The following is a 20,414-nucleotide window of genomic DNA, read 5'->3' on the forward strand; positions in this document are numbered from 1 at the left end:
TTGCAAGACTCAGCTTTCATGACTTGGCATGAAAATGCAATTAGAGGAACTAGATTTGGTGAAAATCTGTTAAACAGAGTTCTGCATTGTGCAGTTCCAGAAAATATCCATACTCCCCCCATAGAAGGGATTGGAATTTCTGGGAAGTGGGGGATTCTCGTGTTACTAAAAGATTGGATAAAACAGTGGGCATTTGATATCTTGGTATACACACCTCTGATCTGTCTTGTGTTTCTGCTGAGCCATGAGATCTGATTTCTTCTGCTTTAACTGATCAAGAGATTCCTGTTCGGAACTTTGTGCCCGAACAATCTTAAGGTAGGTCATAAAATAAAGAGCACTTTAAATAGATTATTTGTATGATATCAAGATTTATAACCACAACAACAACAACAAAAACCTTTATTAACGTGTCTGGGGTATTTAGCATTGCTGCTTATTGGGGACACACACAAAAAAGAAATTATGAATGTAAAAATAAATAAGTATATATTAAAAAAGTTAATAAGTAAATATTAAAATATTTATAAGTAAATATGAAAGTCAGGTCAGGATAAACATAAGGGACAGTTTTCAGAATTATCCCCAAGCAAAGATGCTATGTCTCTTCTTCTTATAGTTGATATGAAGGAATGAAAGGTATCACTGTTCTTTTCATCTCTTGAAAGTCTTGACCACAAGTATGGACCCATGTATCTTATAGAGTGTTTCCCGTATCTTACAGTCCGAAATCTTGGTATCTTAAAATCATTTTCATTCTGAAGTTGGTATGTCGTTTTATTTTCTTCAAACATATTCTGTATGTAGATTGGTGTCAGTTTATGTTTAACTTTGTACATTAGTATTGCCAAATCTTGTAACCTTAGGTGTATAGAGTCGTTAGTCCAGCTTTCTTAAGTAGTTCAAAACTTCTTGCTACACTAGTTTTGCAGGAAACAAAACCATTTGCACAGTGAACATTCGAGATTGTCACTCCAGGATCATTTAGAGGGTGGTGATGAAATGTGGAAATGTTCCTGCAGAATTCATGTACATACTGTACCTTGTCTAGCTGTAGCTTGAGGGCTGCAGTCTCCCTTCCTGCTTGTTCTTTCAGTGCATTATACTGTTCAAGCTATAAAAACAAGTCATGTATATGAATGGAACTATAAATGGAATGGACCCCCGCCTCAAAATTTCAGAAATTAGAAATTGGCTCTGATTGAACATTTATGCAAAGTAAAATTAAAATCTGTACGACAGATTTTCGCAAACTAAGAAAATGTGAAATTTTGCCAATTTCATCATGGGTTGTGCAGTAGGATTTCAAGCAATCTTCATTCAAAGACTGGCAGTTACAACCTTGGATGGGAATTGAACTGCGTATACCTTTTATATATGCACATACTCCTGTGACGCCATGTATCCCAAGCAAGAGTAATTAAGAACTCCTTTGTTGTTGTTGTTTATCAACCTTTCTTGTCACATTTTATTGGTCCTACGCTTAAACACCATCACTATGTATATCAAAGTGCTGATGTGGTTTTCATTTCTTCTTAGGGTTATTTGCGTCATTTGTGCATGTGCGACTAACACTGACGTCTGCGCAAGTGCTACTGAGTCTCGGAAAACTGTAGTAAGCCACCTTAATCTACTAATGATTGTACCTGCGAGTCCATAAGTTCTACATTTTCATCTTGACTTGCTCCCAAAATTTCCTCCTCATATTTTTCAGCTGCACTGTGTACTTCCTCCAGCTCATATTCAAGCTCTTTAATCTTTAAGGATTATAAAAGTGACACCATTCAAGAATGTTTTATTCATTTTCATTGAGACATAGAGATAGACATACTTTATTTAATGTGGACAAGTACACACTTAGCTGTTCGCTAGTTTCCAGGTGTTCCACGATTTAAATTAAGTAATGTACAACATTATAGGAGCTTAAAAAAAAAAAACATGTACTACTGTACATGTATATAACACAGAGCTAATGTAAGGTATTAACTTGCTCATTTCAGAAGTTCAGGGAATTTGTATTTTTCTCATTACAATAAATGATTGATTTCCCTTTCTCTTTCTTATATTACTTTGTAAAGTGTGTTTAAATCAGATCATTTAACTCTCATAGACTGAAGGTTTGGGAGAACTACTCAAATAAAGTCTTAAAACACTTGCCTGCAGCTCATAGTACCACAGCTATGAGCTTGGCATTTCACTCCCAAAGTAGCTGCACCTCTACACAAGAATGCCTTAGCAAGTCATGCTGAGTGAAGAAGTCATGCAGAGGGGGAAGAGGGGTGAAAACCTATGATGGACCTAACATCCCATTGGCATCCAGGGAGAGTAACAATACAGCTTGTAAAGCTATGTTACTTAAAAAATAACAATAATTCTACCATATCCCAAACCAAACCAGACCTGGCTTTAACATCAACCTACATATATGTACAAAAAAACTTTCATTTCTTTCCAAATCATTTCAGCAAAGTGTAAACATAGCTAAAACTATTGTGTGCAAAATAATACACTCAGGCAGATCCTTCTCATTCTTAGTAGATGATTTAATAATAATTATTATTTTCTAACACAGAAAAGAAGCTTTTTATATAATCATAGCATTTACCTCAGCTTGATGTTTTTTATGTACATTCTTGGCCTTGTCATAAGCTTTCCTTTGCAGAAAAGAAAAAATGGCATGGCAAAATCCAAGACTAAAAACCTCTAAACTTTGGTTGACTTTCTCAGCAGCTTTTTGACATAATTAATTTCACCTCTGACACCACGTTAACTTTTGCCAATGGGAGCTGAGCAAAAGAGAATACAGTGCTATGTGGGACATTAGGACAAAACATTACTTTATTTCTCGCCAAGATAAAGTGCACACCGTAACAATAAAACACTCAATACCCAAGTTTTTCCATAATTTTTCCAAAGTACATTTTCAAGCCCTGAATTATATTTTCCCAAGAACAGCTAACAAGAATAAGACTAGACTTCCTGACTTAAAGCAGGTTACAATATACTTTCCAGTTCCTTACTTGGACGTTTCAATCCGCTTCAAGACATGAGATGTTTTCTCTTTGGCTTTAATATACTGTGGTCTGTTCTTGTTTAGTTCAGCCTCCTGTAAAAATGAAATGCATTATGCAAAATAATGACAAATAAAATCCTTCATGTACAGGTCCAAAGATAGGACGCTATGCAGTAGTAAGAATTTTGACATTTTCTTCCAACTACATGTACGGCACCCATGTGGCACTGCAGGTGAATAGATGAAAGATCATATGTTTGAAATGATCATTGCAGTTAAATTCAAAACTTAGGTAGTTGCTAAAATTTCAGCCTCGAACTCAAACCCATGCTCTCTACAATAGGGGTGCAGTGCTCTACCAACTGAGCTATCAAACCAACTGGCAGCTGGTCATTGCACTGGTATTGCAAAGGTCATGGGTTCAAATCTTGTTCAAGTATATGACTGATGATTTTTGAGGATTTTTCATCATTTTGTCTCTGGTTCACCAAGAAATATTTGACAACACACTTGTGTGTGAATCAAATAGTGACCTTTAGTACCTTAATTGCAGTAGAAAATCCAGGAAAAAAGCCTGGGATCCTTTGTTAATTGTATACACTTGAAATTGGCACAGTAATTTTGATTGATGACCTTTTGAACAAGGCAAGCTATAGCAAAATTATTCAAATAAGAAAAAAATATATAAACCAACGCTGTTGCCTAAGGAAATTTTTAAGGAGGCCTTCGGGCTCCTAATTTCAAAAGTTAGGAGCCCTAGCCACTTTTTTAGGAGCCCAGAATAAATTTGCCAAGGTCAATCCTAGGGGTTGGCGAGACTGGGGAAGACAGGGGGGTGTGGAGTGAATTTGGAAATTTAGGGGAGGGGTCCGGAGGCAGAGATTTTCTATGAAACACTAATATGGTCTATTTTATCAATCAAAGTTTTGAAATAAAGTGTTCAGCAAAGTGATCAGGTCATGACTGAGAAAGAATACTACTTGTGGTCAAACAAATTCAATAATTGGTGTATCCATGCAAGTGCTGCAGCTTTTTTTACAAAAGCTGCAAGCTGCAAATGAAAACTAAAAATGAAATAGGTATTTGGGGCATTTGAATTTGGCCTCACTGAAATGTACTTTCCTTCCCTGGGCTTCAGGGACATAAGTACAAACAAAAGGTGCTTTTTTAGGAAGCATTACCTCATCATATTAGCTGCTTCTTTGGAGAAAATATATTCTCGCATATTGGGTGGAGCCACGACAATTCATTTGATAATTTAATATATAAAATCCTGGTATGCAAAAAGAATTGCAATGATGCTTTCTTTTTGCTGGCTTGTAGCTACTTGAATATGTCAACTTTTAAGTCATGAATATCCTTTCAGAAACTACAGAAATTCATTCAGTAGAGCTAAGTGAAGTTTTCCAAAGTATCAGACAAAACAAAAAGCCCAAGAATTTATCCTTATTCATTTGTAAATATAATGTCAGCAGCAGCATCTCTCCAATTCCAAAAATATTAATTTTGTTCTCAAAGTAGTTATTTTGCCCCCCCCCCCCCAGGGGGGGGGAGGGGGTACTTTAAGAATTTCTGGGTGGGCATGTGCCGCTGGGACCCTGGAACCCTTAGCCTACACTAGAGCTAGTTCAGCTAAATTTTGCTACCCTATACTAAAGTAACCAGTATTAAAACCACCTATTTCCGTCTGAACCGCGATTTTTGACAGTTAATAATATCCAGTAGTGTTTTATGATAGTCATCTATCAACGATGTTGAGGCTGAGTTACAAAAATTTAAACTTGCTGATTTTATTTTTTCATATTTTTGATTGACAATTCCTGGTTTCTTTAGTTTAGATAAAATCTTCAACCAACTGGTCAGTATCATGAAAAATGATACCCTATTTTAGACCCAAACGCTCTGATTTATATACCCTATGCTAGAGTAAACTGTTTGAAAACCATACCCTTCACAGCGGCACATACCTATATAGCCCATATATGGCAGTATCCCCTCCCCCCCAGTTATTTTGCAACTGGAATCAGTAGGGCATCAACAGAGACACAATCCATTGGCATACATGACGTGCATTTATTCAATACTGAGCTTGCAATGCATTGTTGGGCAATTTTCAAATATCGCTGTTTTCAGTTGTTTTGTGAGCTGAGAGAGACTTTGTTGCCGTGTTTTGGCCCATATTTCTCGTGTTAAAAGCAAAACAGGACCAGAGAAACTGTTGTTTTCCGTTTAATTTATTGTGTGAATGATTTTTTCGCCAATTTCATGAGAAGATTGAAGTCATCAGATAGATGAGATGGGAATGAAAACTCCATGTTTAGGCACCCACTCGGGCTCCTTGAACAAAACTTTAGTCGCCCGCACTCATAACTTAGGCGCCTCAGGCGACCGGGCGCCCATTAGGCAGCAGCCTTGTAAACAATAAAAATACCAAGAAATGCTTGACAATGAACACAGTTTCTTTCCAACAATTTCATTCCAATTCACTTCTGAATTCAACAGTGGGTTGGCAAGTTTTTCAAAGTGTGAGAAGTATGGTCATTGCTTTGCGCTGCCCCGGAAAGAGTGATTATACTTATGCAACCAGAGGTAAAACGAGTTAGCTAAGGAGTTTTTCTGATAGATGTCCATTTCACAATGCTAACTTTGTAGGGGATCAAAAGGTATCTGACAGCAAGTAGGACTGTATTGTTGCATTCACAGTGGATGAGAATCACGAATAAACATGTATTGTTACAAGTTTTCAAGAACCTGTGCCAGAAATAAGTGTTAATGGCATTACAACAAGTCAGGGTCCTCATTACTTTAGGGAGTAAGGGCTAGTTTCATGAAGAAAACCTCTGACAGTAACTCAAGTGCATAATATACGAGTGTCTGGGGAGGTCTGGGGGCATGCTCCCAGGGTTGTTATTAGAAGCCGGGACCCGGGTACTGGCACCTGTCTACTTTGAAAGGAGTACCCGGCTTCTTTAAGTATGTCAAGTACAAAATTAAAACAAAATACACATGTCAGCCTCAAATAAATTTTAACTATTCTTCATGACTTGAATATTACCTTTAAAAGCCCTTTTTTGTCAATTACCCCGCATCGTTTTGTTTTGCAAGAAAAGTGTTTCTTGGCAGTTGCACTTTGTGTTTATCGGGCCTTTCTCCTGTGAAGTGCCTTTGCTTTTACATAACTCTTGCATCTGACATGCCGCATGTTTGTAAGCTTGTGCATTCTCACAGTTCTGTGCATTAAAATGGTAAAATTCATCATGGCTAGCAAACGTAGATCTCAAGTCATCCTGGATAATTTTTTTTTCCAGTTGTGTCCAAAAGGTCAAAAGGTTAGTTTCAGTAATTTAACATATTTCAAGTTTTGCATGGCAGTATATCAGTAACAACAACTTACATAAGCACTATTTTGCTTTTCCATTACAGCTCATTGAACCTGAACATGAAATTTACACATAGCACAACTGCTTTATTCAAATAGCCTATAAAAAGCTAAATGTTTTGCAACACAGGCTTAAATATCATTTTCCTATCTGCCGAATAGAAAAACATAAATTCAGGACTTACAGGCTTAGCTAAAACTAAAAGCGCCAGAGAATAAAACCAAAATGGAATGGGTAATGCATTACTTCTAGTGAGCGATTCCATAATGTCTAGCACTGGTTAATTCTAGTAGAATTCTGTAAATAAGGACTAATGACAAAACGAGAATTTCCCTCCCAGACAGTTCAAGTTTTCATAATGTTCCAGGGGAGCATGCCCCTGGAACCCCTAAGTGCTCAGGCCTTCTGCCCTCGCCTAATTCAGGTACCTGCCTACTTTATACCAGATGCCCTTCTACTTGAAAAATGTATGAAAAACCTGATGCTCCCCAGAACAAATTAAAATTGAGAACCTCTGGAATGGTATTTAATGCATTATCTTGGAGATATTTCCTGCAAAAAAAATCAATTTTGGAAAAGTTCAAAATGCCAAGAATTTTAAGGGATTATAAGGAATTTTTGCCCAGTTTAATCCTGAAGTGTAATTGAAAATGTGCACAACACCATGAGCCCAATCCTCCCCTCTAAAGCTTTTTAGCTGGCTGAGCCATGACTGCCCTTGTTTCAGAACAGTCAACATTCAGTCATGTTCCAAAAAACCCACATTTTCTCTACTTTATTTCCCTCAAGTTATTTTTGTACTGGCATAACAAAGGCATTATCATTATGAGGAAGTAAAAACTTATGCCATTTGTGTTGTGTAGATCTTACTACCGTGAACACTTGCAAATAAGCCACACTCAAAGATAAGCTGTGACCCAAGTTTGACAACTCAAATTTAGGGAAAAAGTTATTGAAGGTAAACCAGCATAAACTCCCTAACATTGAAAACAAAGAATACTTCAAGCTGAAACCCTTACCTGTCTTACCTATAATTTTAGTTCTACAATAGTATGGATATGATGTCTACCGACTTTGACATGTGTTTGATCTTTCTTTGGTAGTTTTCAACCAGAGTTTTTTTTTTTCTTTTCTTCATCCCCAGTTATTAAGGAAAAGTTTGAGTAAAAAGTGTTTACAGTACTTTGGAAAGAAAAGTAAAAGCAGAACCAGAACTGACTAATCATTTGGTCATGCCAGCAAACTAGGACATCCACGCTCGTGCTGATCGACCCTCCACATTTGAGTCGATCACTGATTCTTCGAGCACTTCCTCACCGTCAGTTTTTTTTTCTTTTTCAGAAAACCCACCATTGTTCTTTGCTGCAGTATCAGTCTTTTGTTTGCCCTTTGAGTCCAGTTTGAAAGTTTGCAGTGCAAATAATGCACAAATAACCAGCAGGAATAACTTAAAATTGTATGTAACTCAGATGCATACTGGATTTTGTTTGTGATTAAAGGCAGGCGCATGTATGCCTAGCAATACAGCAGTAGGTTGGCACTTGGTAAACATGCACAAGCTCAACCAGCAAGAAAATGCAAACGCTAATTTTCTTGTGGAATAACATCAATCTGGGTGGTGATTCAAAAATAAATTTACTCCACGATCACTTTGACACTTTTGAAATATAGAGGTATTCATACACATCTGGTAGCTGCAAAAGATCTTCAGAGAAATCGAGTATTTTTAGGTGAATTATAAACGCACAACATCTAAACCATCAGATGCAATTTGAGGTTGATTATGCGAAACAGCAAGGTTGCATAACATCAAAAACCATGTTCTTATCGTTTCCAAGCTTGAAATAAGTACATATAGCTACTTGTGGATGTCCTTCAGCAAAAAAGGGTTACATAAGAAAAGAAAAGACCAGTGGCTTAAAACAACAAACGAAAAAAAAAGCCACCGAATCCCAGGATCTAACTCAGGTCCACTAGATTGGAACGTGGGTGTTAACCATAGTAACACGTAAGAAACCCTGCTTTAAGGGTGAAAGACACAAAGTACTTCAGCCTTATCTCAAATTGGCTAGCAAATATGCGAATTAGCTAACAAATATCCAACATATAATCTCTTAAAATGAAAACTTCCGGGATCCCGACGTTTAATGTGGCTAGTACACAGGGAACAGAGGAGTCCTATTTGTCCTTTTTTCCAGTTAAATTTGCTGTACAATTGTAGCGTGAACCAATTTTTTGTTCATTCAAATGACCTCAAAATCAAACTGTACACATGCGACCATGGTGCGATGATTTACTCTACTATAAATAGACATATAAAGCTTTCCACATTAGTGTGGCTAGTACATGGGGAACACAGGAGTCCTATTTTACCTTTTTCCAGTTAAATTCACCACACAATTGTAGCGCAAATCGATTTTTTGTTGATTCAAATGACATCAAAATTAAACTGTGCACATGCGATCGTGTTGTGATGATTAAATCTACTAAATATAGACATATAAAGCTTTTCAAGAGAGCTGTTGTGTGAATTTGCAATATAATAGCTCATCAGTCTATTCAAGTGTCAAAGTGTATCAGCTTGAACTAGCCCAAAAATTTTTGTCCTTGGGCAAAATTTTAATGCTCGGATTCCATTTCAGTTTGTGAAGTTCTATCTAGTTCTCCTCACTCCCACTATATGGGATTTGTCTTCCAATGCGACTTATGTGAGTTTGTCCTCAAGACTGAGCAGGATTTTCTCGCAGTGGATTCCAAGCCCGTGGTTGAAATTTATAACCTGGCATAATTTTGAGCCTTTAAGAAGCTCGCAAGACTGCAGTGTTCTTTATTACCGACTTTTTCGACAAATGCTACGGTGGCCTCAACGAAACTGTTCGCTTTGATTTCCGAAATATAATTTCAGGAGGTCAACCCTCCAGCACTAGTACCATCAATATGTAGGGAGGATTGCCTCTAGTCAATCTTTACTAAACTTCAAACTTCAGAGCAAAAATTTTACAATTGCATCTTCCGGCAACTTCACCTCTGTCATCAAAAACCTTCCCAATGTGTATCACAAAAGCCAATACTTGGTCTTATTTAGAGTAAGCTGTTAATTTAAGGTTAGAATTGTAATAGAAATGTTAAATGAACTATACACAGAAAGCAAACAAAACAAGTTTCTATTTTTAGTGCAACAATCACAGCTAGACCTAGTAATGTAAAACAATACATGTGCCTGCAATATTGACAAATACATTGATTTCAGAAGCTTTATCTATTGGTCAGCAGAATTACTCCAAAAAGTTTACAGATGATGGAAGGACATCATTTGCATATCATTTGCATAATCTGTACCATCAATAAAACCCTATAGATTGCAGGAAATCTCCAGGTTAGAAAAGAGAATGCTAAAGTTGCGTTGGGCTCATATAATAGTTAACTTGAGAATTCTGCTTTTAATTTAATGAGGAGTTAGATATTTTGTTCAGAATAACAGTCAGTGTGATTTTGTATACTATTGCTAGACCAAAAGATCACTGAAGATGTGGGTTTCCGAGCACAAAAAGGCTGTCTTGATGTTTGATCATAACTCCAAACTTGCATGCCATGTTCACAAATGTCATCATCACATGGATTTTGAAAATGTTGAAGTCGTGGGACATGAGGCACATTACCATCAGCGGCTTTTTCTAGAAGCTTGGATGTCTCTAAAAGACGTGAATGCTAGGAATGATCACATAGCCAGCCAGAAGTCTACAAGTGCTTAGCATGCACTTAAAATTCTCTCGAGTCACGCGCCACATTTCAATTTTAAAAAGTTTTCAAATCACGCGTAGAGATACAAACTGCCCCCTAATTTTCACTTTTTACAGTCTGAAATGGTTTTTGGAATTATAAATTCTTTTTAATAAACATTTGATGTGGTCTTCAGTGAGAGAAGTTGCACGACTTCAATGTTTTTCCTCTTAATATACATTAAATTTAAGACAGAAGAGTTTTTCCCACCTACTTAATACTGATTGGTTAAATCAAATTTTAGGCGCCCCGGCTGTATCCAGGGTTAGGGTGTTAGAATACTATTAGGGTTAGTGCATTAGTGTGTTGGGGTATTGGGGTATTAGGGCATTAGGGTATAACAATATCAGGGCATTAGGGTATTTAGGTAATAGGGCATTAGGCTGTTAGGGTATTAGGGTATTATAGTATTAGAGTCATAGGGTATTGGTGTATTAGAATGTTGAGGTATTGGGGTATTGGGGTATTGGGGTATTGGTGTGTTGGGGTTTTGGTGTATTGGAGTACTGAATATTGGGGGAATGGTGTATTGAGGTAGTGGGGTATTGGGTTTTTAGGGTATTGGGGTATTGAATATTAGTGTATTGGGGTTTCAGGTATAACGTATTTGTGTAAACCACAAGACTGAATTTAACACAGAATCACAAACTTCCAACGGAATAGAACAAAGTGACAACACTTAATGACAACGCAACAAGTACACAACGAGTACAAAGTTCCAACATGGCGGTCTCTCCTGCAGTTGAGCGCGTTGTTTTTTTTGTTTTCTCTACACATGCGCCGAACGCACACCGCAGGTTAAAAGTATCGCAGTGAGGCTAGGTTGCTGGTCACCAGATTCCACAGTATTTGTGTAATGGTGTATTGAGGTATTGGGGTATTGGGTATTAGGGTATTGGCGCATTGGGGTATTGGTCCATTGGGGTATTGGGTATTCAGGTAATGGTGTATTGGGGTAGTGGGGTATTGGGGTATTGGGGTATTGGGGTATTGGGGTATTGGGGTATTGGGGTATTGGGGTATTGGGGTATTGGGGTATTGGGGTATTGGGGTATTGGGGTATTGGGGTATTGGGGTATTGGGGTATTGGGGTATTGGAGTATTGGAGTATTGGGGTATTGGGGTATTGGGGTATTGAGGTATTGAGGTATTGGGGTATTGCAGTATTGATGCGTTGGGGTATTGGGGTATTGGGGTATTTGGGGTATTGGGGTATTGGGGTATTGGAGTATTGGGGTATTAAGGTATTGGGGTATTGGGGTATCGGGGTATCGGGGTATCGGGGTATCGGGGTATCGGGGTATTGGGGTATTGGGGTATCGGGGTATCGGGGTATTGAGGTATTTGGGTATTGGGTATTGGGTATTGGCGTATTGGGTATTGGGTATTGGGTATTGACGTATTGGGGTATTGGGGTACTGGGATATTTGGGTATTGGGTATTGGGTATTAGTGTATTGGGTATTAGATATTGGGGTATTGGGGTATTAAGGTAATGGGGTATTGGGGTACTGGGGTATTTGGGTATTGGGTATTGATGTATTGGGTAGTGCTATATTGGGGTATTGGCGTATTGGGGTTTTGGTGTATTGGGGTATTGAGTATTAGTGTATTGGGGTTACAGGTATAAATTATTCATGTAATGGTATATTGAGGTACTGGGTATTGGTATATTGGGGTATTGTGTATTAGGGTATTGGAGCATTGAGACATCAGTGCATTGGGGTATTGGGTATTGAGGTAATGGTGTATTGGAGTAGTGGGGTATTGGGGTATTGGGGTATTGGGGTATTAAGGTATTGGGGTATTGGGGTATTGGGGTATTGGGGTATTCAGGTATTGGGCTATTAGGCTATTGGGCTATTGGGCTATTGGGGTATTGGACTATTGGGGTATTGGACTATTGGGGTATTGGGGTATTGGGGTATTGGGGTATTGGGATATTGCAGTATTGTTACATTGGGGTATTGGGGTATTGGGTTATTGGGTATTGGGTTATTGGGTATTGGGTATTGGGTATTGGGTATTGGGGTATTATGGTATTAGGGTATTAGGGTATTGAGTATCGGGATATTGGGGTATTGGGGTATTGGGGTATTGGGGTATTGGGGTATTGGGGTATTGGGGTATTGGGGTATTGGGTATTGGCGTATTGGCGTATTGGCGTATTGGCGTATTGGTATATTGGGTATTGGGATATTGGTGTATTGGGGTATTGGGTATTGGGGTATTGGGGTATTGGGGTATTGGGGTATTGGGGTATTGGGTATTGGCGTATTGGCGTATTGGCGTATTGGGTATTGGGATATTGGTGTATTGGGGTATTGGGGTATTGGGTATTGGGGTATTGGCGTATTGGCGTATTGGTATATTGGGTATTGGGATATTAGTGTATTGGGGTATTGGGTATTGGGGTATTGGGGTATTGGGGTATTGGGGTATTGGGGTATTGGGGTATTGGGGTATTGGCGTATTGGGTATTGGGATATTGGTGTATTGGGGTATTGGGGTATTGGGGTATTGGGTATTGGGGTATTGGGGTATTGGCGTATTGGTATATTGGGTATTGGGGTATTGGGGTATTGGGGTACAGGGGCATTGGGGTATTCGGTATTGGGTATTGAGTATTGGGGTATTGGGGTATTGGGGTATTGGGGAATTGGGGTAACGGGATATTGGGATATCGGGGTATCGGGGTATTGGGGTATTGGGTGTTGGGTATTGGTGTATTGGGGTATTGGTGTATTGGTAATTGGGGTATTGTGGTATTGTGGTATTAGTGTATTGGATAATGGGGTATTGGGGTATTGGGGTATTGGGGTATTGGGGTATTGGGGTATTGGGGTATTGGGGTATTGGGGTATTGGGGTATTGGGGTATTGGGGTATTGGGGTATTGGGGTATTGGGGTATTGGGGTATTGGGGTATTGGGGTATTGGGGTATTGGGGTATTGGGGTATTGGGGTATTGGGGTATTGGGGTATTGGGGTATTGGGGTATTGGGGTATTGGGGTATTGGGGTATTGGGGTATTGGGGTATTGGGGTATTGGGGTATTGGGGTATTGGGGTATTGGGGTATTGGGGTATTGGGGTATTGGGGTATTGGGGTATTGGGGTATTGGGGTATTGGGGTATTGGGGTATTGGGGTATTGGGGTATTGGGGTATTGGGGTATTGGGGTATTGGGGTATTGGGGTATTGGGGTATTGGGGTATTGGGGTATTGGGTATTGGGTATTGGGGTATTGGAGTATTGGGGTGTTGGGGTATTGGGTTGGAAAGCAGTGAGAGTTGCCCATTCTGAGAAGAGATACTGGAGATAAAATCTGAACACAAGTTCCTTTTGGCCTATCACTCCATTTCAACTGTAATGACTGGCAAGAGCCCAGCAGAATTACTATTTTGGAGGAATTTGTCCACCACATTGCCACAAGTTGCTGATCTGGAAGAATCTAAGGACGCAGGACGTCAGCAAACCAGACGTTGTGATGCAGAAAAAAGCAACTACATGTAGGTGCAGATCATGCTGAAGAGAAGTGCCAGGCGGCAGAGAAATGAATACAAGATGGGGATTTTGTGTTACTGGAGAAGAGGAAGGAAAATGAATTGTTGCCATACGAGGAAAAAGAGCCATACCAGGAAAAAGAGCCATACCAGGTGACGGCATGTCATGGTGATCAGCTTAAGTCATTTCAACGCGTGGAATACAAGCGAAACCGCCATCATGTCAAGCAATTTACACACCAGTTACGCAGACTAAGGGATCGAGCCTTGCAGATCCTGCAGAAGTACCCCATGAACACAGGTGTGGAAGAACCCACACACAGCCCGGAGATGGGAGCAAGTGCAAGCCCAGTTGAGGATCAGTCCTGTTCAGCCACAGCCATCACCAAGGAGATCAAGGAAAGCCACCCACCCACCCTTGAGGTTCTAACCTTAGGAATACCACAGACATATACTTCCAGTGTCTCAAAACTTGAAACTAGTGACTCAAAACTCAGAACTTAAATCTCAAAACTAGTATCTTGATTCTCAAAAGGACTGAGGATCCTGGATCAAGTTTTGAGTCAAGACTAACACCTTATATTTTATATTTTGCTAGTACTGTAATCTGTGTCATTTGGACTGCTTTTGAGGTGCACTATTCTTGGCCACAACGGCCATCATTTTGTTTATTTATTAACATTAAAGGATTATGGGAATTGGAAGTACTGAGAGAGGTAATTTTTCTCTCATCACAGTAACTTACCATTGCATATCCACAAAACGTCCTCAAATTAGGTTCTAAATTAGGGTGGTGATTGGCTGTTCTGACTTGAGAAAAGCACCCATTGTCTTCTTATGGCTGCTCTGTTTTTCTAGTCCCTTATGGTTATTCAAGGTAGCATGTATTCTTTTTAATTTATTTTGATAATTATTTTTTAACCAATGTAATTCTTGCTGGGTACAAATAAAGTTTTTGTAGTTTATTGTTGCTACTGTTGTTGTGGCCATTCTTCATGGCTGGGATTGGATACTTGCAAAATGAAGACCAAAAAGGAAGAAAAAAGAAATCTCGAAAAAATGCCTACTCTAATTTGAAAGTGTTATTTTATTTTTTATACTTAAATTTCATTGGTATCATTTTATTCCCAGACTTTCAAAAAAAACTATCACACAAACATTTTAAGAGGTATATGAAAAAGTGTGCTGCTTTGTCCATACCTTTGTAGTTATTTTCTTTTCTACAGATGCCATCTCCCTAGAGAATTTTGCATTCTCCTGTTTCTTACTCTTGAGCTGCTGGTCAATTTCACTCTTCTTCTTCTCAAGTTTGTCCAGATCTCGAGATTTTGCTTTCAGTTCATTAGTCAGGTGGTTAATGCTTTGCTCATTGTGGTACAACTTGAACAATTGTATCTCCAACTGACAATCTTCCTGCAAATCAGAAAAATAATAAAAATAGAATTACCTTATCTAATAGTTTATTGCTGTACTGAATTTGGCAAAAAGTAACTAACGGGGAAGAGAATGAATGCATGGGTCCTACATGTTTTCTCCTACCACAACGAAAGGTGCACAATGCTTGGGTGTGTGATCCCATTTGTAATGTATCTTTCACTTAGCAGTGCTCGGAAAAAAAAAACCCCGTCTACTAGTCCAGGACAAGTATAGTTTCCTCTTGGGCAAGTACCTTTCTCTCCTCACTAGCTTCACGGACAAAAACCCACGCAAGCCATCCACTGAATAAATTTTGATAACGATTTTGAAACAAAGAGTAAGTTTTACACACATGGGTATAATCAAGTGTTTTGATGAAGCTTGACGAAAATTACAAATTACAGCATTGTTTTGTTGATTGCATAATGCACGTTCACAGTTGAGAAGTGGTAACCAGTAGCATGAGATCAAAATCTTCCCTGATCAAATTTCTTTTCATGCCAAAAAATAGCCGTGTTGGGCACGAAAATGTCATGTATATTTCTTAAAATTTCAACATTTTTTGCAACAATTTTTCAGTTTCACTGTATATGAACCAAACTTGAAATCAATGTATCGAAGCTGTAGAAACTGAACACAAAAAGGAGCCATATGTTTCTACAGCAAAAAGGAAGCCCTCACCACCATTTTTAATGAACAAATCCAGCTAAATCCCTAGGGCAAATTTCTTCAGCGAAACATACAAGTTTTCTGGTAGAAATATACTTGGGTGCAGCCGAAACAAAAAGTGTTATTAACATTATTGAAAAAAGAAATTGATTAGTAAGTCATCAAAAAAACTTTCAGTGTTCATGGATGTTGACAGAAAATAGTTTTTCATTCAGATGAAGACATTTTCACTCAACCAAAACTGTTTTTCATTCACTCAACTGACAAAAATATACACTCGCTGGCTTTACAAATTTGACACCATGCCTGGACAAAATCCAGTTGCTGGTTTTCAGTGTCACATGATTCAAAATAGATCAAAATAAAAATCAAAGTCCAGAATCTGGGAAATGAAAGAAGGTAAATATGCAAAGACTCTCGCCAAAACTCTGGTCACAGCAATTTTTCTTATGCAAGATATGCAGAGAAATCTTTTACCCAAATTTATAGAGATTTGTATGGAGACGCCATGCTGGTGCCCATCTGTATGGGCACCAACATGGCGGCTGGAAACCAACAGAAACATCTGTCACTGAGTTTTGCTACAAAAGCATGAATTTATCCCTCGAGGAACTCTAAAACATTAAAATAATACTTTTTCTAAGACATGAACTGTTCAGATAGCCAAGTTCCCCAAAATAAGTCACTTTTTTAACCATCATGACAGCTCTCTAGGCCGTCATGTAAATGCTGCGTCACGCAAAGCTTACAAATTCAAGCGTAGTGTATCAAAAAACCAAGAACCCATTCGGAGCGAATATTTGTATGAATATTAGTTTTCAGCTGCTGTTATACATCATTTAAGTAGAATCTCAGGAAGATCAATAGTTTTGTAGTTTGAATTTTGGTGATGTCATGTGAAAACCAGCTATAGGAAATCAACAATTTCAGTTGTTAGTGGACAAAAACCTTGTACGGGAATAAGTTTACGTATATTACGGTCCTTTCTGCATCTGCTAAAAGCTACAGATATAAGTAACTGCCTGAAATAACACCGAAAACAATTTCCCATGGAAACTTAAGAAAATAAATGTCAAAGTTCAGGAAAATTGTGTAATCACAGATAGAATTTCATCAACAGTTTCATTTCACCAGTAATTTCAAGTGTTTCATATGAACTACAAAATCTGTTTTTGACCTTTGGTATTGCTAGAAATAATTTCTTTTGAGAAGATATTTAAAACAGTCGCTCAGAAGGTTGCAATACAATATAAATAATCTTGGCACAAAGCATTTGTCTACTTGTTACTCTGGTGGATTCCTTAATGTTCAAGGCAATGAACACGACCTTCGACAGATTGAAAACATTGTTACAAGGATTTTTGTATAAAAACAAAGATACTCAGTGCATGATTCAGGAAATAGCAAGCAAGTATACAAACATGAAAGCTGACACAGATAATATAAATATACAAGCTCAGCTCACAGCAAGACTGACCTATGCCAACAAAGGGACACACAACTACGGATATAAGCCTGATAATACATAGCTTTGTATCTATCACACAATGTTAGTCGTGCATTCCTATCACTTATGGCAAGGAAAGTGACATTTGAATCAAGCAAAATTAAGAGTTACTTACCCAAAAGGCAAGTGGGAATATAAATATTTTTCACATCCTGTTAGTATAACCAACATTAACTTATAGTAGTCTTCTGTGCATAACTTAAAAGCAAATAACATAATTCTAGAAAGAATAGCATCACCTATGCATATCTTGTACACTATTAAGTTGCAAGAGCTTAAGCTTATAAAGCAAACATATTTGTCAATGTTTCCAGCCATTCTGTTATAAGACATCTCATCAACAACAATTTTGCGAATTAACCATTAGAGGATGATTTTATTAAACTGATGAACAACATCGAATAGTTAATGCTAAATAGTCAAACATATAGCTGAAAAAATTATACTATGGAAGTAGTGTCTTATAGAGAAGTAAAATACATAATTATTTTAAGGGTCATATGTACATGTAGGGCTCCAGATTTGGTCACCAATTTCTCTGTGCATGCCAATTACATAAAATGCTAATTAGAATCCAACCATATTTCTAATTTATATCTATGGTCAAACTAGAGATTTGAAAGAATGTATATCCTGCTTAGTAAACAAAATATTTCCAGGACTGTAGATGTAATAATACTAGATGTAGCTGTCTCATTGAAACCCTGGATTGACATATTTTGTCCTTGCCAGAAGTCAATCTTAGCTAATGAACCATCCTCCCACTCCCGACATTTTCAACATGGTCCACCACTTCTTCCCAATCAATGGCTTCCTGTTAAATGGCTTCCTAGCTGTTTCTCTTACAACATATTCCTAGTATTAGAGCTTGACAACATACATCAAAAGGAAGGGCTTCATGTATCTTCTCCTGATGATTGAATACACTTTAGAAACTTCTTCAGTTCCTTACCCCCAGGTGGGGGATTGGGCCAGTTTTGACAAACAGTGGTGCTTAAACCTGTACTTGAGTCAATAAGTTGATAGAAACAAATTGAAATAGCTCAAACTCTTGAATTGAGTATGGTGCGACTAAAAGCATTAACATACGTACACTTTGATAACCAAAACATCTCAGTGCTTTTACTATCTTTTTATTGCAGTGTTTTGAAAAAGACGTGGAAAACACTTTGTCTGTGTTTTTATCAAGTAAAAAAGGACTAGTGCAAGTTTACGATAACTCAAAACAAAAGAAGAAACACTTGCCTGGGGCTCAATATTTCTACCTTTCCAAACTACTCCTTGTGTCTCCATGACTCAACAGAGATATGGAAAATGTTTCTTCACTAGCAACCAATGACTCACCAGTTCTTGGTTCAGCTTGTGGTATTTATCAGCCTCCTCTTTCTCTGCTTTTGCCTCTCTTTTCTCTGCTGCAATTCCCTAAAACCATTTTCAAAGTATACTTGACAAAAAAAAGGATTGGTACATGTATGTATGCAAACTTAAACCTCCAAGAGAAGGCAAGTTGTTTGGATTAAAAAATCAAACAAAATTTAAACTAAACGAAATCCTAATTTTTTTTTTCAGTGGAATAAATTTATCAGACACATACTGACAATGATATGTACAGTGTAGTGAGGACACCTCCAGTTCATAAACATTTGGGACAGTAAGGTAAAAAACATGTACAAGCCCACAGGTGATAATTTGAGTACCTTCTTTTTATGATAGTTAAAACTGGTCTCCTCTTCTGCCTTCTGCATTTCTACCTTCTTTTTCTCATAGTCATCTGCAAGTTCTCCAGATCTGTAATATTATAAAAACCAAAATGGCTTTACACTGAAACTGGCTATCAGAAAATCTATTAACGTTTCTCTGCACCTTTGTGGTTATTCATCAGAAAAAAAATTGTAGACAGACTGTTTTCAATGAAACTTCTTCAAACTATATGTCTATAGAAAAGCCGTGTAGAATTTGTTAAAATTATGCTCTACTTTAGTGATTCTTTTCTTAAGGCAGTGTGAGGCCGAAAACACCAAAATGACCGAGTGACATTATGTGGAATTAATTAGTATCAAATATGATCAATGATGCAAATACATGTAAATGTGCAGTGTTAATCTTCCAAAGTGTGAGCATTTTCCTGTGATGGTTATCTGCTTATGGATCTGTTAAATGCCAGTATCAAACAATTTGCAAAACATGTTGTGGTAAAGGACTCCACAGGAAAAGTATTCAAATTAAAGGAATTTGCCAATACGTTCATCTTCCTTATTTATCAGTGAATGTCCTGTCCAAATTTCACAGCAAAATAAGTCCATTCCAAATACTCTGTTACCACATGAATTATTCATTTAACCTATTGACTCCCATGCCACCCATAACCGGTCATGAGGAGCGTTGACCTTTGTTCCACTTCTGACGTCATCATCTTTGACCAAACTTGGCATCATCTAAACCCAAGTTCTGCAGGAGGAAAAGATCTTTCCAACGATACCCAGATCAGAATGATCGGCTCCATAAAGCCTGAAATATGTACGAAAATGCTCAGAAATTTGAGTGCATATTTCAGGTTCCATTGAGCCAATCACTCTGATCTGGGTTTCATTGGAAAAATCTTTTTCTGCTGCAGAACTTGAGTACAGGTGATGCCAATTTTGGTCAAAGGTGATAATGTCAGAAGTGGAACAGAGCCCAATGCTTGTAACAGACGGTTATGGACAGCATGGGGGTCAATGGATAAGTGAAATCAACATCTTTGCAGTCACGCTTTAACATGAAATCAACATTCTAACTGTTTTTCATGCGAAATCAACATTTTTGAGTTGACACGTTAACATGAAATCAACATTCTGCTGTTCCTTAAGTGAAATGAGTATCTCAACAGTCATGCATACTCATGACATCAACATTTTGCTGTTTTTTAAATGAAATCAACATCTTCGCAGTCACAAATTAATGTTAAATCTACCTTTGGCTGTTTTTGAAGTGAAATCAACACCTCAGAAGTTGCGCGTTGACGTGAAATCAACATTTTACTGTTTACTTAGGTGAAATCAACATCTTTGCTGTCACATGCTAAGGTGAAAACAAATACAAGTGTTTTGCATATGTAATGTCTCGAAAACGAAGCAAACTTCAGGGGAAAAAAAACAGACCTAAAC

At 37.9% G+C, this 20,414-nt stretch overlaps 1 protein-coding gene across 3 annotated transcripts in view; it reads right to left on the minus strand.

Moving 5' to 3' along the window:
• Positions 1–20,414, minus strand: part of LOC110050081 (structural maintenance of chromosomes protein 1A-like) — a 93,914-nt gene that overhangs the window by 48,261 nt on the left and 25,239 nt on the right. For all 3 annotated transcript variants that reach the window (XM_020755949.2, XM_089273773.1, XM_089273774.1), the window contains 8 exons: positions 18,966–19,056; positions 18,613–18,690; positions 14,877–15,089; positions 3,021–3,106; positions 2,606–2,654; positions 1,647–1,757; positions 1,043–1,114; positions 215–312 (listed from right to left, as the gene is read on the minus strand). In XM_020755949.2, coding sequence (XP_020611608.2) covers positions 215–312; positions 1,043–1,114; positions 1,647–1,757; positions 2,606–2,654; positions 3,021–3,106; positions 14,877–15,089; positions 18,613–18,690; positions 18,966–19,056 — 798 coding nt within the window. The remainder of the gene's footprint in view (positions 1–214; positions 313–1,042; positions 1,115–1,646; positions 1,758–2,605; positions 2,655–3,020; positions 3,107–14,876; positions 15,090–18,612; positions 18,691–18,965; positions 19,057–20,414) is intronic.

The sequence above is a fragment of the Orbicella faveolata genome, unplaced genomic scaffold (genome assembly GCF_042242905.1).
Source record: "Orbicella faveolata isolate gen_17 unplaced genomic scaffold, um_ofav_v1 contig_35, whole genome shotgun sequence".
NCBI classification, from domain to species: domain Eukaryota; kingdom Metazoa; phylum Cnidaria; class Anthozoa; order Scleractinia; family Merulinidae; genus Orbicella; species Orbicella faveolata.